General features: G+C 43.7%; 1 protein-coding gene across 1 annotated transcript in view; it reads left to right on the top strand.

Moving 5' to 3' along the window:
• LOC144720748 (vesicle transport through interaction with t-SNAREs homolog 1A-like) overlaps positions 1-19,044 on the top strand; it is a 45,188-nt gene that overhangs the window by 19,695 nt on the left and 6,449 nt on the right. The window contains exons 6-7 of the mRNA XM_078597774.1: positions 404-474; positions 7,061-7,122. Of these exons, the coding sequence (XP_078453900.1) occupies positions 404-474; positions 7,061-7,122 (133 nt within the window). The remainder of the gene's footprint in view (positions 1-403; positions 475-7,060; positions 7,123-19,044) is intronic.

Genomic DNA, 19,044 nt, shown 5'->3' with positions numbered 1-19,044 from the left:
GTTTGTTTCCGTAAATCTTTCACCTCTCAAGGCAAACAGCTGAATGCATAGCAGCACTGCTACCGCTTGTTTCAATGAACATGCATTATAATTAATTGTAGCCTATTTTTTGAAGTAGTTATTCATGTATTATTATAGTTACTTATACATGAGAATTGTATATTAATTTCATCAATATATTAATTTTATTTGAATTAATCATTGACGCGATGAATTCCTAATAACCGCTTAAAATATATACAGATAAAAGTTGCTTGTACGGTGCGCTATCAAAGAAACAGCACCACCTTAATCTTTGCATTTTATATCAAAAGATGTGTTTTGCACATATTAGAGGCATGTCATGATCTTTAATTTCAAGATGAATATTGTGTTCTGTAATGTATTTTGTATGTGATTTCAGAGCAAATTGGCCTGGATGTTACAAGACATTTGCAGAAGGACACAGAGAAACTGCAATTGGTTAGAAGCCACGTAAGTCTATGCCGCATTAACACGGAGGGCTTAAAATCGCAAGCCATAATAAATTTGTTCCTTGTGCACATACAGATAGAACATAACAGAGGACTGAATGTTCCCTTGTATAGATCACTGCTGGGTTTTTTTTTTCAATTTAATTATGGTAGTTATTTGTATGCAAGCCCTACACTCTGCAGCAGTCATTCCTTCTCCTGTCTGTCCTTTTGACGCAGTGCCTCTTTTTTAAGTGCCGACTGAAGTGCACGCGGAAAGCTGCCACAGTGCAATGGTCAGCACAGTGGACCTGCAATCCAGAGCTTACCGGTTCAATCTCCCGGCACAGCAGATTTAACAACGGGCACCTTTATCACATCCCGCTGCCTCTGTCCACCCAGGAGTCTAAATAGGTAGACCACAACCCGTTAATCGGCAGTGCGCGTGTGGTGGTGTAAAGGTGTGTGTACTTCCACCTCTTCCAAGATGTTTGGCCCAACCGGTGTGGAACAGGAGGCCAAATATACCCTCGAGTAGAGTCCCTTATATCCAGAAGCGGCATGAGTAATTGCAGGGCCGCACCTCTACCTTTTATATGAGCACCCAGAATGCACCTGATCTCATCAGAGCTTGGAAGCTAAGCCACGTTGGGCCTGGATGGCGCCTGGATGGGCCACCGCGCGACTTGTCACGTTGTTGTGCAAGCGGCTGCGATGCTACATGACGGGCAGCAGAGGGCGGTGCAGCAGCATCCATTGTTGTACCGTGCTTCTATGCTCCCGTGCCTATGCGTCACACCGTTCACCAACCCGCACCAACACGCGTGATAAAGTATTGCCAAACAACATCCACAACTGGTATAAGGAAGCCCTTATCTGACAGCAGACAAGAAGGCTGTACGTGTATTGGATATTAACACAGCAACTGGGTGCCTTGTCGGTTTGCGCATTTTCTCCTGGGACATCAAATTACGAGGCTTTAGCTGTTTGGATCCAACTCTGTATGTACCTCTCACCCCAACAAAGCTTGCTGTCTTTCGTAAATTGGATGTTGAAGACCTAACATTGTTTGCTATATACATACATGTACAGTACTTCTGTGTGTCTGTCCTGGCCGCATATAGAAAGGCAGTCACGAGTACTGAATCCGAAATAAATATGAATATTTTCAGAAAAGCAATCATTGGACTAACTGTAGCAGCATAACTTGTTCTTATCCAGCCACCTTTTTAAATAACAAACTATACATAGACGAGGGCTCAAGGGAAGCACGGATGTCAATTGGCATGACTCGGATGTTAAAACAGGTATTGTGATTTCGATTTAAAGCTTTCGTGACTGCAGGGATTCATCTTCTTGGTTCTTTCGGTAAAGTCACGTAGAAGGGAAATAATAAAATAATAAAAATAAAACATAATAAAATAATTCTCACGACGTTTCGGCCACAACGCAAGCAGCCGTCCTCAGGTGAAGAACAGGTCTGTCGGAAAGACATTCAGACGCTGTCTTTCCGGCTTGCGTTGTGGCCGAAACGTCGTGAGAATAATTTTATTGTTTTATTATTATTATTTTATTATTTCCCTTCTACGTGACTTTACCGAAAGAACCAAGAAGAGGTATTGCAATGTTATCATCTTCTTGCATGTAAGTTGTCACACCTTTGGGGTTGTGTCAGTTGCTTTGAGCGATTACATATATATTTATAAAACTGCGCATGCGCAACCCTTTTATCAATCCATTGCTGTGTGAGCCCCTCCCCTCCGTCCCCCCACGCTTGGGTGAGTCTTGAGAGTTATTTGACTATACTTCTACACGCTGGTCAAAGCGGGTTTTGCGAAAGCAGGAAGCGTAGAAGTGGGAAGGGTAGAATAATCTACAAGCAGTCATCGACTTACGAACATTCGACTTACGGACACCCAACTTACGAACACCCTTACTTACGAACCAATTTCGATGAAATATTAGTTTTTTTTACATCGACTTAAAACGTGAACTCTCACTTGCAAATTGAACCACGGCACGATTTTTGTTCAGCTGAGCGATCCTCCGCGTAATGAGTCAGCCTCGTGCTGGAAGTGAGTGCTTGTGTGTTTGGGCATTTAAATACATTCGATTATTGTGTTCCAACTTATGTGTTCGTAAGTCGATGACTGCCCGTACATCTGGTTTTGCTGCAATGCCCTCTGTTGCCTGCCAGAGTAACCTTGCAATCCCCTTAACAACAACAACAACCTGTTTGTCCGTGATTGGCCCCTCATCCAAGTACTAATCCAGGCCCAACCCCTGCTTAGCCTCCGAGGTCTCACAAGATGATGACTGGGTCATAGATAGGCTCGCTTGTCACGAATTATCTAAAAAAACATACGAAAAGCCCTCCCCAACGGGGCTGCCGTGAAGCAAACCGGCTCAGCTAGCGGTTACAGGACCGCGCCTTGAAATCGTGAACAGTTTTTAACGAACAAAAAAAAACACACGGCCTCACAGAGTTGCGCTTTATTGAAGGTTAAAAGCCAGCGGCTGCACCTCGCGGTGAACTCTCGTTTGGTTTATTTACCGACAGTGGCAAAGGTCAGCCGTATGATGCTAAAACGGGAAACGCACCGCACTCTGATCTGCTCGGTAGTTTATTAAAGTCCCGCTCGCCAAAACGCGGCCGATAGGCGGCTCGGCATTTTGTACACAATAAAGATGTATCCTGTCCGCCGCGTCATTGGTTGGATGTTTCTCCCGAGAGGCCTAATTAATTTAAATTGCCGCCTGTGTGTGTGTGTGTACAGCGTGTACCGGTGCCTTCGGCTGTTAAAATTATGCGGCGGAGAATATAATCGGCATCAATGCAACGAGATGTGAAAGAATTTCACCACAAACGCTATTTTGTGTGTGCCGCATTCCGCTTAAAAACGCACTTTATAATAGACCATGGGTGATTATTCATTCGCTTTTAGGTCTTCTGGCTCACTCATTTTATAAAAAGAGTTTATGGCTCATTAATGTGGTCAACATGAATCTCATTATTTATCACTAATATTGATCCGTTTTTTATCCACTCAATTGCAAGTTTATCATTCTTTTTCGCATAATTTACTTTTATTTGCCCCGTAATTTATTTTTTATTTAGCTTTGTAACTCGGGTAAAATGTTTTTTTGTTATTTCTTTTTTAGTTTTTAGGCACCGTATATTGAGCAGGTTTTGTTCAGGACATCACGTGACATGGGGGTGGCAGAGTGGCTCAAAGGTCATAGTGCTGAGCATCCAGTCCACCGTAGAGATCCTGGGTTTGAATCCAGGCAGTTAATGCCTACGATTAAACTAGGTTATCAAGTGTAGCGAGTTGGTCTAAGCCCAGTCACAATTAACTGCACAAAATATCTATTTAACTTTGAATTCGGTTCTACACTTAGCTTGGTTAAATTCCATATATTAGAAGTAAAAATATTGGTTTGACCATCAAACATTACTCTTGATGGCAGAGAACATGTGAAATGCTGCCCTATATTCTGTTGACCAGAGGTTAACTGAATAGATTATCAGAGGTAGTTCTTTGATATCCACTTCCATGGGCTGCTTTCCAACACAAAGGGTTGCACTGCTCTGGTAGAGGTACAAATCTTTATCTCATTACATGATGCCAATACCACAATCGATCTAGAATTGGGAAAACATATGGATGGAATATAAGGAAAGTATACCTGAAAATTACAGGAACGTGCATGCTGTATATGGTATGCAGGAATATGCATGCTGTATGTTGTTTAACAAGAACACAGCTTCCTACATAACCACACAAGACTGTAGAACTACAGATTTTCTATTAAACCAAATTTTCTTTTTAGTTTTTCTGCCAATGCACAGTAACTGATGTATTTGAAGCCACAGTGGCAAGATGTTAACTAGCTCGCCTGGTATACAGGAGGTCGTGAGTTCCATCCCGACCCAACGCCTGCTGTATATTTTGGAGTTTGCGTGTTATCCTCGTGGTCGCATGGATTGTTCTCCGGCTCCTCCGATTTTTCCCTCCACATTTAGAAACGTGCGTTCAGAGCGTTTGGCTGCTCTACATTTCCACGTTGAGCTATCATTTGTGGCCAGGTCGCTTCTGAAAAAGAGCTCAGTGAGCCTTTCCTGGTAAAATAAAACGTTTATTTTAACACTTACGCTTTCGCGACCAATATTATCCATAATAGAGGTTTTTGGGTTAGATAGCGTAAATATGTGTCGTTAAATTCCTCCACCACCCAACACACCACCCAGAGTTGGCTGTCGCCTGACGATGCTGGTTGTAATTACTGGTGAAATGTCGTCCTCTAATTGTTAATGTTGTGGGTTTACTCTTTAACACACCGGTGTGCTGTACTAGTAATGAATTGGCATATTTTGTTCACGTGACAAATCTTACTAATTGGCAATGTCGGGCAATGGCGGGTTTTAACGACACATTTATATTGACGCAATCTAACCCAAAGCCCTCTGTTATGATAGTACGGTTTAGTTTAATATGAGGAGGCCTTTGTACAGCAGTGGGCAAAAAGTGATAATGATGTGGGTAATGGTGTTGCAGGGCATTGCCACAAGGGCACAGTGAAGGATTGTAAGAGCATTGTGACCACAGTCATTGTCACATGTACAATCATGTCACACACGAGTAGAATCGGATTTTTTTTTACATAATTATAGATTCATGTTTCTGCAATTGTGTTTTTTAGAGGGGAAGTTGTGTGTGTGAGGAGACCCACATGCAAACTATCTTTTTCTAGAAGTTAAAACTCATCCAAGTGACAGAAAGATGAATTGAAAACCAAGCATCTTTGAATGCAAATTATAGAAGAACTTAAAACACAAAATTCCAGCGTTTGACTGAATTGCGAAACGATGGGTCCACTGTAGTGTCTTTTAACTGCTGAACTTTAAGAACTTTGCATTTGGGGAAATACAAAATATGCATTTTTTTATCATGTCGCCCCAGTCAAAGAAAAATATACTTTTGTGTAATTAAAAACAAAGAACAAAGACTTCTATGTATAATAATAATACTAATCCATACATGATAAGAATTACACTTTAGTAATACAGGAGGGAAGATTTGTCAAATTGAATTCTAATCAGGCCCCAGGGTGTAAGGTGCAGTCTCCAACTCGTATAATTGATTTTCTATGTCTCTGACCTCTTATTTATGTGCTCTGAAGAAGAGTAATTGCCCAAAACCTTTACGATTGTATGTTGTTCATTGTTCAGAGCCTCGGTGTTACTGACGAATGTGTTGAGCTTTTGTTGTTAATTGTGTCGCGGTGGATGAAGACGCTTTTTCGTTAAAGTGTCGGTGGTGTTGCGTAGTCGGCATGGGCCTAGCTCAGATAATTAAATGGTGACCCTCCCACTTTTCAATGTCCCCCCCGCCACCCTCTTAGCATGATCACTGTGAGGAAAATCCTGCATGTGACAATATTTTATTTAAAATTTGTTCAAATTATATGAGATTATATTTTTTAAAATACATTTGTAAGTATAGATTTTTAGCCTCGGGGACTCCCTAATGGCAGCTTGTCCCTGTGCAGCACAAAGTGGCTCAGGACCGGCCTGCAAGTGGGCATTGGTCTGGCAGTAGGGGGAAATGCTTGTTGCTGTGTGTCATCTCAATTGAGTTAATTTGTGAGTAATTTTTCAAACTCGGAAAATTTTGGACAATAACCCCAGGAGACGATGGCCGACTCTTTTAAAATGACGTTACGTTTAGGCTAGTTGAGTGAACAAAGCGGTATTATTGAAACGGAGAAGGGTTGGAATGCAAATGAAATGTCAAAACGAGATAATTAAAAAAATAACAAGCAATTTAATAGAATCGTAGCTGTGAATTGTGACAATTCAATTAATCGTCTGGGATGGGGAATGAATCGCTCCGTCTCGTTTCTTACGGCACGCAGTCCCAAAGTGATTCACAAACCCCGTAGCCAAATCAGTGGGTTACCGGTGTGTGGAATAACCAACACTGTGTAGTCTATCCTCACACGTCTTCATTTTATTGCTCTATCACGTCACTTGGTAACCCTCCCCTTCCCTTATATGTTTCTCTCTTTGTCATAAATTTACCAACAGTTCTGCTCATTATCATTCCTTCTAGTGGCATATACTGCCAATGCCATTTGCTTATTCTTTTTATTTGTAACTCGGTGTATTTGATACTAATTGACACTTCTTCAATCCACAGCCCCCCCCCCTCCCACACACTGTGTTAGTCATGGGGGATTTTTTGACCATACTTCACCAAGCTGGTCAGTGTGCGTTAGTGAAGGTGCGAGCTCCCAAGAAGAAGGGACTACTCGCCTACAGACTTAGCCGTGGCCGGGGATGGAACTCAGGTCGCCGGGTTCAAAAGCCCCACGCGCTAACCACTGCACCAGAATTCTGTTACTTGATCATTTCATGCTCCATCCACGTGATTTTTCAGGGTTTATTTACCATTTTATTTGCCAGTGACCATTGTTGTCGTCCTTGTTACCGGCCAAGCAATATGCACTGATTTAAAATGTTTTCTCTCGAGCAATAAAGTGCGTGTTGTATTGTACCGAGAATAGAGTGCACATGACTAACAGTTCAACGTTTTCCTACACAGTTACAGGACACACAGCGGCACTTGAAATGCAGCAAGTACGTCCAAAACAGGATTGTAAACAGGTGAGTTTATCGTGGGCCCATATGCAAGGTCTGCTGCTTAGGCTGTAAAATCTCCATGTCACATATTTAATGAACTCGGCCATTTGGGCACGCATTGCTTTTCTATTTTTGTACATATGTGGAACTTCATTCGCACCGTACGTAGCCAGCCGTGCTAATTAGGGTGCTTTCCACACCCAAAAACACATTAATTTAGCAATCGTGAAATTAAGGGAACAGCTGACCTTGCATTAACCTACTCTCGCACAGTAATCCAACGTTTGGTGGGAGTATGTAAGTAAGTCTTTAATTATCTTCCACACAACACTCACTTATAAACCATGAATGTGGGAGAGCAGATCATGTGGATATCAGTGTGGCTCACACGTCAGTAAAACCCGGTTTATAATGGGTGCGACGTGAATTGTGTGTTTTTTTAAATCTGTTTGTGCTGGTGGGTACTCCCACCGTTAAGATTTGTACCCACGGAACAGAGGACCAGATAAAAACAAGCGACACATGTTCACTTGATTCTCACTCGCGTGATACGTGCGTAAAAGTGTGCATGGTCAGAATAAACAATCTTCTTTTGACATCTGCATTTTTAAAGAAATTCAAATAGCGAATTTGTAAAATGTAAGGCTAAAAAAAGAAAGCTACGTAATAAAAAAAATACTTTTATTTAGATTCTGCACGGATTATGCAGCTGTATAATAATTCAATCTAGATTTGAAGTTTTCGTGATTGCAGGGATCCATACTCTTTGATTCTTTGGGTAAAGTCACGTGGGTATAAAATAAAATAAATTAAATCACGACGTATAATGATGACATGATATAGAAATTGAGCAAGTTTCCTAAATTCCCCTGCCTCTGTCCATGCAGCAAGCGCACTATAAATGAGTACACCACTCATAGTTGATCGGCAGGTCGTGTGTGGTGGGGTAAAGCGTGGGTACCCCCACCTCTCCCGGGAGCTTTCTCGAGCTTCCCTCTCGTGGAGCCCCCCTCCCCCCCTTCCACCAGCAGTGGTAGTGAGCAAGCCATTTTCGGGCCGCACTTTTACCATTTCATTGTGGGGAGCCCAAATTTGTTTTTAAACCATGGAACACAGAGCTTATCTGTGAAGAAAGCCCTCTCTCCGTCCTTGGGGCCGTGGGCATGGTGGGAGCGGAGGGCAAATTGCCCGCTGCCCTAGCTCAGGTCACAGCGAGGTCCCATGTGCCCTTGTCACCTTGATGACCACCGCCTGATCATACATTCACTCTGAAGCCACGATAAGTTTACTCCCCCCGCTTGCGAACGAGCGGCAGCAGCAGCCGTCAGCCTTCAGCCGTGCTTTTCAGGGGGCAGCTTCTGAGGCGGTGGCGGTGGCTGTGTCTGCCGAGGCCACCGTGAGGCTGCCGTACTTCACCTTCATTTGTCAGGAGAATATTTGCAATGGAGGGGGGTGGGGGGGAGTTGACACGGATGTGAGCGAGGGCACGCCACCGCTCTCAGTTCAATTCCCTGTCTTTGCTGTCGGTGTTTTAACGAACGATAGCTAAGTCATCATTTGTCAGTCCCCCACTGAATGAAGGATGATTCCCCCATGCTATGACACTCTTGGCTTGGTTTTCTTGACCATACGATGTTGGTCAGTGTAAGAGGTGGCCAGGGTCTGCTCGGATATCACTCGCTGCTGCTGATGTTTAGCAGCGGCTGGGAATTGAACTCAAGTGCGCTAACAACTGCGCCACCGTTCCACCTCAACTACAATTGCTTATTACAGTTGTGATTTGGCATTAATGAGGTAGCGCACATTTTATTTATTTACATTTATGTACAATTCATTGTCTTTTACCTTCAGCAAATGTGTATGATACAAACATAAGTATAATTTGAAAGGAAACCTTTTACTGTATGTATTAATATGATTTCACAATTAACTTTTGGTCAAACATGAGAATATTAATCCAGTACACCGTTGATATTATAGCAGTATCTAACTAAAAACAAAAGTACGCTCTTTTGTTTTCACGCATTAAAAATCTAAATCAATCTTCAGGATTTTAAAATTACCCCATGATGATTTGCAGTATTTATCAGTATGGCCGTTATTTATTTACAGTGTTTACTTATTATCTTGACATTTTTTGATATGCAAATGTTGTGGCCAATGCACAAACAGGCCTTGTACCATCAGCCACAGTGGACCTCAGCACATGACCCTAAACATTTGTTGTGCCATACGGAACAGCATATGGCCGGGAACCTCTAAATGCATCCTAATGGTTTTGTTTTTTGTTTTTAAGCACAGGCTGCTTTTTGAAAGCAGTGAAAGTTTCTGCCAGTGTTTTTCATACGCTTAGATTTATTTTCTCCCAGACAATTACTTATGAAGTGGTACCCAGCTTCATTAAAATGTAGCGTGTACCCTTTGCGAAAGGATAATATGTCATTCCCAGGTTCATAGTACCCGATAATGGTTTGCGTATGCAAATGCAAATTGTTAATTATGGATGCGCATGATACAAGATTCAACTAAACATGTGTTTGCTTTGCTGCGTTGACAGTGGTGCAGCAGCACAAATGTCATGGGCATTGCTGGAGAAGTATAAAACAGATTGACGTTTCAGGTAATGGTCCTTCTTCAGACAAAAAAGCAAGGGCAGAGAGATTGAGTGCAGTGTATGGTGCATGTGTTTGCCCTTTTTCAATCTACTGCTGGATGGGAGCCTCCCCACTTTGTGGGGGTTGTGGGGATTACTTATCATACTTCACCATACAGGTTCAGTGTAGATTGGTGAAGTCTGGCAACATAGATGTGGAATTGTGTACACCCTGAGAAATTAGCAAATTAAATGGTGACTGTAAGTAAATATATTTAGAACGTTTTTTCCACTTTCAAAGCAATGACTTGGTGAAGTAATGTAATGGGATATGAAATCTCTTACAGCGCTGCGTAATAATACGCACTGATTAAAACCTTTATTCTGTAGACCCTTTGATATGTTGCTTTTAATTTTTAAGCGCTTCAAGGTGCTCTGGTCCACCTCTTTATTTCATATATATTTTAGGAATTAAAATGTGTTTTCTGAAAATTGGATCGGAGAACAATGGCATGAATATAAATTGATAAAATATTAACCGTGGCACATTTTTTGAAGACATAGTCAACGTAACCAATTTAAACGAACTGGCCCGAATCGATAGAAGAAGAATACAAATACAATTATTCTGCGAGGTTGGGCTTAACATAATTGTGGCAAAAATAATGTACAACATGTTTGCTAAACAATTAAACTGTAAATTTATACAATCAATGGACACATCTGGAAAATACATCCGCGCACATATACTTAGCATAGTTATTAGAGGTGGACTTTGATTAAAATGAAAATGCAGGATGTAGCATTTCATAATAATAATAATTTAAAATTGTAACATGCTCAGAGGCGAGGAGGAACCATAGTGAACCAGCTTTTCGGTCCTTTACATATTAAGGTGTAATCGGCAAATTAATTCGTGTTTTTACATGTGGGCGGAAACTGGGACCACCTTATGAATACCGTAAGGCATTGAACACAATTCTTAATGAAGATCACTCTCAGACTAAAGATGGTAGCAAACATGTGATGAGAGTAGGAATGATGATGACGTTCACAGGTGTGACTGATTATGTTGTGAGGCAAAGCTGATGAGGGGAGGTCTCTTTGTGATTGTGATGGTGATGATGATGATCACGATGACGACAGTGATGCACTTATGACTATTGCGTGCTCGGGAAGGCGATGGTGTATTAGGTTGAGATGAAGTTGCTCGCCACACATTATTATTATTATTTATAGAGGACACATTGTGTTGAACACGTGAGTCTGTGATAGTGGCAGGGGTTTTAGTTTGAGCCGTTTTTTTTGTGTCCACACAGACATAACAAGTACCCGCTGTCCAAATAGTTTTGATAGCTGGGCACCGTGCTTATTCCAGCGCAGCATTCCTCAAAAAGTTTTCAAGTGCGGCGTTCGAACTTTGCACAAAGCGTAAAGAGAAAGAAAGGAAGGGAAGGAGACAGAAAAAAAATCCAGGTTGAGTCGCTCATATATGCACGCTTAACTGGGAGGTGTCGGACGACTTGAGCTGGGTAATTACCGCGCACTGTCAAAACAAACTCGGTGGCGGAGGCTGACGGGGGAGCCCTGTGTGCATCTCTGACCTGCCTACCATTAATAATTCACGGTGCGCGTTTCACCGCCTTGGCGCGGGCACCCCACCTCCCAGCCGCCGCCGCCACCCTCCCTCCCCCGCTCCCCCAGGACGGACGCATTAGGACGGTGGTTATAACTCGCTTGTTGTAGCGGCGAGTCGTGGGGCCGCCGGCTGGGGACACCGCGGATAGTTCCAATTCGCACAGCGCCAGAGAGAGATTCCGGACAGCTGTTTGCTGGGATGGTCGTGCAGCCCCATCTCACCCCCACCCCCTCCCAATCGCAGGTGGAGGACAGACGGAGGGCCGAGAAATAATTACGTGTCACGGCTCGGCGGTGTGGCAGATCCGCGAGCATCGCGTGCCCGCTAATGCATGGCGTCGCACAAATTATTCATTGGGCTCATAGTGTGACAGTTTTGCATGCGGTTAGAGTGGGGAATCTGTTGAATTATGAAATTTCTTTATGCTGAAACTTTAATAAGTAACATGCTAATTTACGTTCTGTGTTTTTTTTTGGCTATTATAGATTCTGGGGATATGCCTGTTGAAACAAAGTTTCAGCGGTCTGTTTAAATTACATCACTTGCATTCAAAGAAGAGTTTTTTCCAGAGTTAAGAGCTGGGATTGAGCGGCTGTTTCATTATTGAGTTTTATAGGCTGTTGTTTTTTTTACAATATGATTCTGTAAAGCAATCATTCTACACCGTACACACACATTGTGTTCACGGATCCACTTAATTTTCCAGAAGCCTTATATACATTTCAGGCTAAATATATTTTTTATAACTTAACGTCAGCGTGTTTTCCGATACGTAATTTTGTCAACATATTAGCAAAATTATCCATTTATATGGTGGAGAATCGAAAAGGTTAAGTAGTGGAACATCGTTTTGCTCACCGTGCCATTAACCCCTGTGATCTGAGTTCAATTCCTGGAGATGGTTAACATCAGTGGCAAATGATATCTGAAACAGTCTTCGACACGCGCCCCCTTCACCCAGCCACACTGACCAGCGTGGTGAAGTACGATCAAGCAGCTCCCGTGACCAGCACGACGTGGAGGAGGCATTCATGCGGCAGTCGATTGACAAAGGGCTGTACATTGTTGTTTTATTTTTCGCTGGAATATATTTCAGAGATTGTAAAAAAAAAAATCTCGGAACTGCCACCGTGTCGACTCACAAGTAGCTACAAGCCCTCCGTGTAGGTTCATCTCCATTGACAAGGGGTCACTGTGTACCTTTGCCTATCGTAATTCAAAGCCACTTGATTGTCATGGCTATTTCCCCCCATCAGGGAATTGTTGACAAATCACTCAAACGATGGGAACATATGCTTGAACTGACAAACCACTTTTCCAAAGCTGCAATTTGCATATTGGTGCACGGCTCGTACCATTGCCGGTCTGTTGTCTTGCAATAAATAAAAGCACGACCGCGGTGTTGTCCAGGCGGACGGGGATTTTCCGCATTGAAGTTGTGTCCTTGGCTCTTTTTCCCAGCCAAACAAGGGGACACTGCCATAGCGCCGTTGTTAAATATGCACGTTAGATTCGTGGAAGTTTGCTCATTTGTGGATTAGTTGGACAATGAAGAGCGACAATTCACGGCACAGCCCCCTGAGAACCTATAAACTATAAAAACGATCAACTATTTTTTTTATTTTATCAGGGTAAGGCCCACTGAGCTGTATATTTATTTTTCAGAAGCGATCTGGGCACAAATGATGGATCGACGAAGTGCCTCATCTTGTGGAAATTTATAGCAGCCAAATCCTCTAAAGCAAACGTCGATTCGAAATGTGGAAGGAATCACCGGAGGACCAGGGGAAATATCCACGCGATCACGGAGAGAACATGCGAACTCCAAATGTACAGCAGGCGCGAGGGTCGGGTTGACCCCACGACCTCCTTTATACTCGGCGAGGCAGTTAACATCTCACCACCATGGCACCCCTCAGGACGTCCACAAGTGATGCTCGAATGATGGCAGCGAACCGAAAATCTGGGTGCCCTTTCCCAACGAAACTGTCGAACGTGAGACCTCTTTACCGAGGCAACGACGCCATCGCATCTGGCCACGGGTATTCTCTCGCATGCCGTACGTCGCCATTCCATCGGTGGGATAATTGTAATGAAGATAATTCACAGCCCCCTTTGTCAATACAGTGCTGCTGGGTGAAGACCTCCCCCCCCCCACGTGGGTTGTGGGTGTTTGTCATCGTGCTGATGGTGGGGAGTGGTAGCGTAGTGGTTCGCGCTACGCTGCTCAACGAACCCGGCGAACCCAGTTCGATTCCTGCTCACGGCCATCATCACCAGTTACAATTATCTGAACCGGTCCTGGGCCTCCCCTAGGTCGACTCGGCCTCAAATGAGTACCTGGTGCGATGTGTGAACATCGCCACTGGGGAGACAAAGGCGGTCGGGCGTGGTGCTGGCCACCCACCCCCTCGTGTGCCGTACCGGCCTTCATAGATGCTCGCTAACAGCACTTGTCCCAACAATCTGTTACAGGCTACACGGGGGCTCTTTGTCTGTGGTGGGGGGCAGGCAGAAATGGTTCAGATGTCACTCCACGCCCGATGCTGGCAGTGGACGGGAATTAAAACTTAGGTCGCCGAGTTTCAGGGTGCAGTACTCTACAATCACGACACATGAATGTTTTTTTTGCCTTTTTAACATCGCAAATCTCTTTTGTTTATTTGTTTGTTTTCCGGCTGCATGAGTCATCGGACGCACGGATTGAATGTTTTCTCCCCGTGTGTGTGTGTGTCTGTGTGTCTACATGTGTGGCTGTGTACTTTATTGGGTTAAAAAAAGCACAATTACGCTCCGCTGATTACACACAATAAGTTGAACCATGTGTGTGTTCCTTGGGTAGTTTTTTTCTGTTTGGAAGTGGGTTTGGAGCTGGATGATTGTGGCAACAGGGAAGTTGTGTTGATGGCTATTTGCAATCTGTTGGTCTGTGTATTCTGCACACTAGCTGCTCCTCACGATATTTAAATATTCAAGTAACTTTTGATCTTGTATTATTAGTCGGGGCTCGGTGTAACATTCATATTCACACCATATATTAACAGTAAAGTTGTAATTTGGTAAAAGCAAAAGAGAACTTCCACAAAAAACATCCCGCAAGTGTGCATGTGCTCATTAACCCCGTAGAGCGATCTGCTTCAACTCAACTTCAAAGGCCACGGACATCTGATGCTGGGCCTAAACGTGCTGTACACTCATATCATCGTCCGCGTGCTCCCCGGGTTATCCCTTGTACAATTTGCCTCTCGAGGTGTACATGTTAAGGTGCCGTGGGACAACCCAGAAGACTGAGTGGACGGCGCTTAGAAACGGCGTTGAATATTGCGATGTGAGCGACGGCGTTTGCGATAAACCATTGGAGAGGTCAGATGCTCCCCCGCGCCAACCATGCAGCAGCCTCGTGGGAATCGCTCACTCACGCTCGCTGATTGATCTCAGCTTTTCAAGGAAAAACTAAAAGAGAACGGAATAATCCAGTCAATAACCGTCTCCGCTGCTAATCCACTGTAAGCAAAACAGCACTCTGGGTACATTGAATGTAATTGACTGTGGTGCTTCTTTATCGACTTGAAATCTAAGCAGCACCGTTGCACATTAGTTTGTTAGAGCTGGCATTTGCCGAGTGCATTCTGAAGTGGTTTGACAGCTATAGGACTCTACACGCCGTGACCTTTGGCTTACGGCGACAGGATAGCGGTTACCACGTGCTTTTGGCTGGCAGCAGCGTTGGCTGTCAACTGTCGTGTTGCTGAATTGGAAATGCGAAGCGGTTCAACGGGAGAGGCCCAAGATGATTTCGTCGACATAAAACATTTAAGGCGTTTTCTTGTAAATATTATGTATATTATCGAAACAAAATTCACTGAAAATTATACTGACTTCCTGGGAAATTATTCATTTTTGATCTGCCAACCCTGGATTTGCAAGACGCTCCAAAGATGTATAATTTTTTGTGACATGTCCCTTTGATCTTTGAGATAGTAAATTGGGAGCAAAATTAAATACACCCGAAAATGCTTCAATTAAAATACCAAATGAAACTTTAATTTGAAAACTGCATCAAATATTCATGATAAACATTTACATGTTGCTAGCAAACCTAAGCATGCATATCTAAAATGCAATACATTGTAATGCATTTATCATGTTTAAGATCGTGCATTGTTTAATGAAGCTATCGCACGTTTATAAGCATACAATCTTGGAAACATTTGATTAAGTGCCGTACCCCTTTGAGGATTGATGATTCCATAGAACAGCCCCAATTTATGGGGTGAATCTATACGCGCCATCCCAGTGATTGCTCAGTGCCATCGAGAGTTTGTTAGCTTTTCCGAGGAGAAACTCGAAACGTAATTCAGTGAATCCCTCGGGGCAGTTTCACATTGCTGTGGTGTTTGGCTCCCCGAAGTTGACAATGGCAGTCAAGTTCAAGTTCATTTATTAGGTATAGCCCTGTGAGCCATTCGGCTCTTGAATCGGGTGCAACCGCAACAAACAGAAAACAAAAACATGAACAAGAAAACATCTTAAAGTGACTATGTGCAAACAGAAAATCCAAGAAAAGACAGCAAAATATTGCAGAAAAAGCACCGTACACCAACACTGTGTGCAAACATCCCAGTGGGATGCAAGTCAAACAACAACAACAACAACCACAAGACAACTTAGATTAAGGCCATCAGTCTAACTCTGTATTACAACAAACAAACATGGCCAAACCAAAAAACTTTTCGAAAATCACCAAAATAAAGCCATAAAAGCAATGATCATAGGAACTGTGACCGAATTTTCACAATAAACGACGTAAACAACATGTACTACCAAACTCTGCAGCCATAGCTGGCTGCACGACGCTCCAGAAGCTGCCGCCGCCGCTGCGTGAATCCGCTGTGTGCGCGTTGTCGCTCACCGATGGGGCCCGCTTGTCCCTTCTCTACGAGTTGCGTGCAGAATCTTGAGCAAAAGCATTCAAACAACACGGTGGGAGTTTCTTATCTGTCATGTTTTCCAAAATGATCGGGGGGGGGGGGGGGGCGGTGTTTTTTTTGCAAACTGTAGGTATGTTCTTTATCGGTGATGAGTTGTCTAAAGTTATGTTGGGGCTTTCCGGAGTTCCGAGTCGGCTGTGAGTGTCAGCGCATAACTGGTTTAATTCTGATACAACCAACAACGCTACAGCGCCTTTTTCAGTCCACTTCTAGACGAAGGGCTCCCTCCCCCATGCTATATTGGTCGTGGGGGATGTTTGGCCTTGCTTATAATAATTATTTTAACAAATTAGAATTTTATTAAATTGGATCTCGAAACGCTGAACATCGAAAGCCACGTGAACGTGAACATGGTACGAGACATACCGCTGAGAAAAAAAAACGAATGGGATCAAGGGTACGGGAGGGAGTGACAGTGCTGCGGTTAGCATGCTCGCTACGAACCCGGCGACCCGAGTTCGATTCCCACTCACGACCAACACCAGTGACGATTATCTGAACCCAGTAGTGGACCTCCCCTAGGTCAATTCAGCCTCAATAGAGTACCTGGTGCGGTGTGTAAATATCACCTTTTGAGAGACAAAGGCGGTCGGGTGTGGCGCTGGTCACCCACCCTCTCGTGTGCCGTGCCGGCCTTCATGGGTGCTTGCTAACAGCACTTGTCTCAACAGTCTGTTTAGGCTATACGGGGGATTTTTGTCTTTAGAGGTGAACACAATATGAGCCATGTTGGCAACCTCCGTCATGCTTTCAGTGTGGGTCAGTGAAGCAGAGATTTCAACGATTGTAATGTGTTAGCAGAGCGTGAGGCTGCACGTGGCTTGAGACTGGACCTCTACAAGGTTAGATCATGCGTAGACACTTCCCCTGCGTTCTCCGACTGTGCACCATCAAGGGGTTGTTGGGGGGATCTGTAAATTTGAAACGTGTTACCTAGTTTCCCTGTGTCCCCCCCTCCCGCTCGCTTTAATCGCTGCTCATGAGCACAGGAGTCTCCAGATTTATTGTCGCATAGTTTGGGCCGACGGGCCTTCTTCGTGGCGTGTGCTGTGGAATTGACGAGATCCGCCACTGAATAACCCAAGAAGTCAACGGTCCCTTTTCCGACAGCAGCATGCATGAGATGTGTGTCGCAGGCTGCTGTCTGACACAAATTTGAAGCTTTGTTCTTGTGAATTTTTTTCTTTTCTTAAAACCAGTCAGGAGCACTAAACTAACATCACTGCATTTACCGCCTTTGTTGAAAATTCTGGGTCACTTTAGTGACCGTGACTGAAGTAGACCCGAATGTGATTTGAAATAAACGTTTCCGATTTATGCAGATTCAAAGCTTCGCATTTATGTGGTATAGTTCAGGACACACAGCTAAGGTACATGTATTTAAATTGGGAATTTTATTTTAAGGAATTCATTGTGGTTGTACACTCACAGAACGAATGTTCTTCAAAAAATGCACCATCTGTCAATGTTTGCACCACTGGCCTATGCATGTTGACTCATTTGTTGCCAGTAAACGATTTTAAGGTGAGTCAGTTTTTTTGTGTTACATCCGGAAGGGAAACTTCCATGTCTCCGCTGTCATCGTCAACTGTGCAGTGGATACATTTAGCAGGAAATGTAGACAACATAGTCTTCCCCGAATCGGCTATGGTCTGATGCAATCGGGCGTCGACCCACTGCTAATTAGATATTTCTGTTTTTACAAATGTGCGTTAAGGTGACACGAGAGGTGCGTGTGATGGGGCATCGGGCATTCGGCGACACGCCTCGCCCCAGGTCCCTTTAAACCTCGCGAGCTGCACCGCCACGGTCCCGGTATCACCTGTTTTAGTCTTAAAACAAAATTCCGAGCTTTTAGGAAGTGAATGGGGTTCTCTTGAGAAACTCTTAAGCCGTGCTGATATTTGGTCAGATTGTGGTGTGGCTTTCTGGAATTCAAGCGTGGATAGCCGCTATCTGATGGCGGGGTGGGGGGGGCTTTGGGGGGACCAGCGATACTGTCGTGTGGGCGCGTGACAGCACCTGTGGTCTTGAGAAAGCTGCAAGTCCGCGCCACCGACTTTCCCAGGAAATTGTGCTGGACTAGCCAAGACGCTGTCACCTTGGATGTCAACGTTCAGGTCTCGGGCGGTTGCGCAGCCTCACGCCCTGGCCACACATCGTCACGATGTGATGAGTCCCCGATGACACGTGGATAAACGACGTGGAGGTTAATTCAATACCCACAGTCTTTCGTGACGTAGTGAGTGTCAACTCTTATTCATAGCCATTTTGTGATTTGTGAAAGCCAAAAATTTGCAGTTTTAAAGTCTGTTTAATAGTCTTAAAATAATAAAACTTGGATTAATGACTTAGGAGCTATATCTCATTGACCTGTTATAAACAGCGACTCATTGTCACTTCAGGTCCAGTCATGCAAACAGATACAAGTGTTGTTGTATTTATTACATATTTGCAGTGCACAGTGTTCACAACATTACGAGCATTTTTTTTTACGTTTCATAATTGCTATTCATTAAACACACCAAAAATTTGTAGCCATATGTCAATTATTCATTTCAAATGTTCCGTGCTCTATCGTAGCGTTTTCAACATCAATGATACAGATGCAAAGAACGCAAATAAATGTGGCTATATAGAGATATTGTCATGCTGCGGTTGCAGATAGCATACTCTATATGTTCTTGATAACAACTAAGCGAGGTCATTATGATAAGAGAACA

Source organism: Lampetra planeri, chromosome 9 (genome assembly GCF_965212315.1).
Source record: "Lampetra planeri chromosome 9, kcLamPlan1.2.h2, whole genome shotgun sequence".
NCBI classification, from domain to species: Eukaryota; Metazoa; Chordata; class Hyperoartia; order Petromyzontiformes; family Petromyzontidae; genus Lampetra; species Lampetra planeri.
The sequence above is the reverse complement of the archived record's forward strand: the minus strand, read 5'-3'. Positions and strand labels throughout refer to the sequence as shown.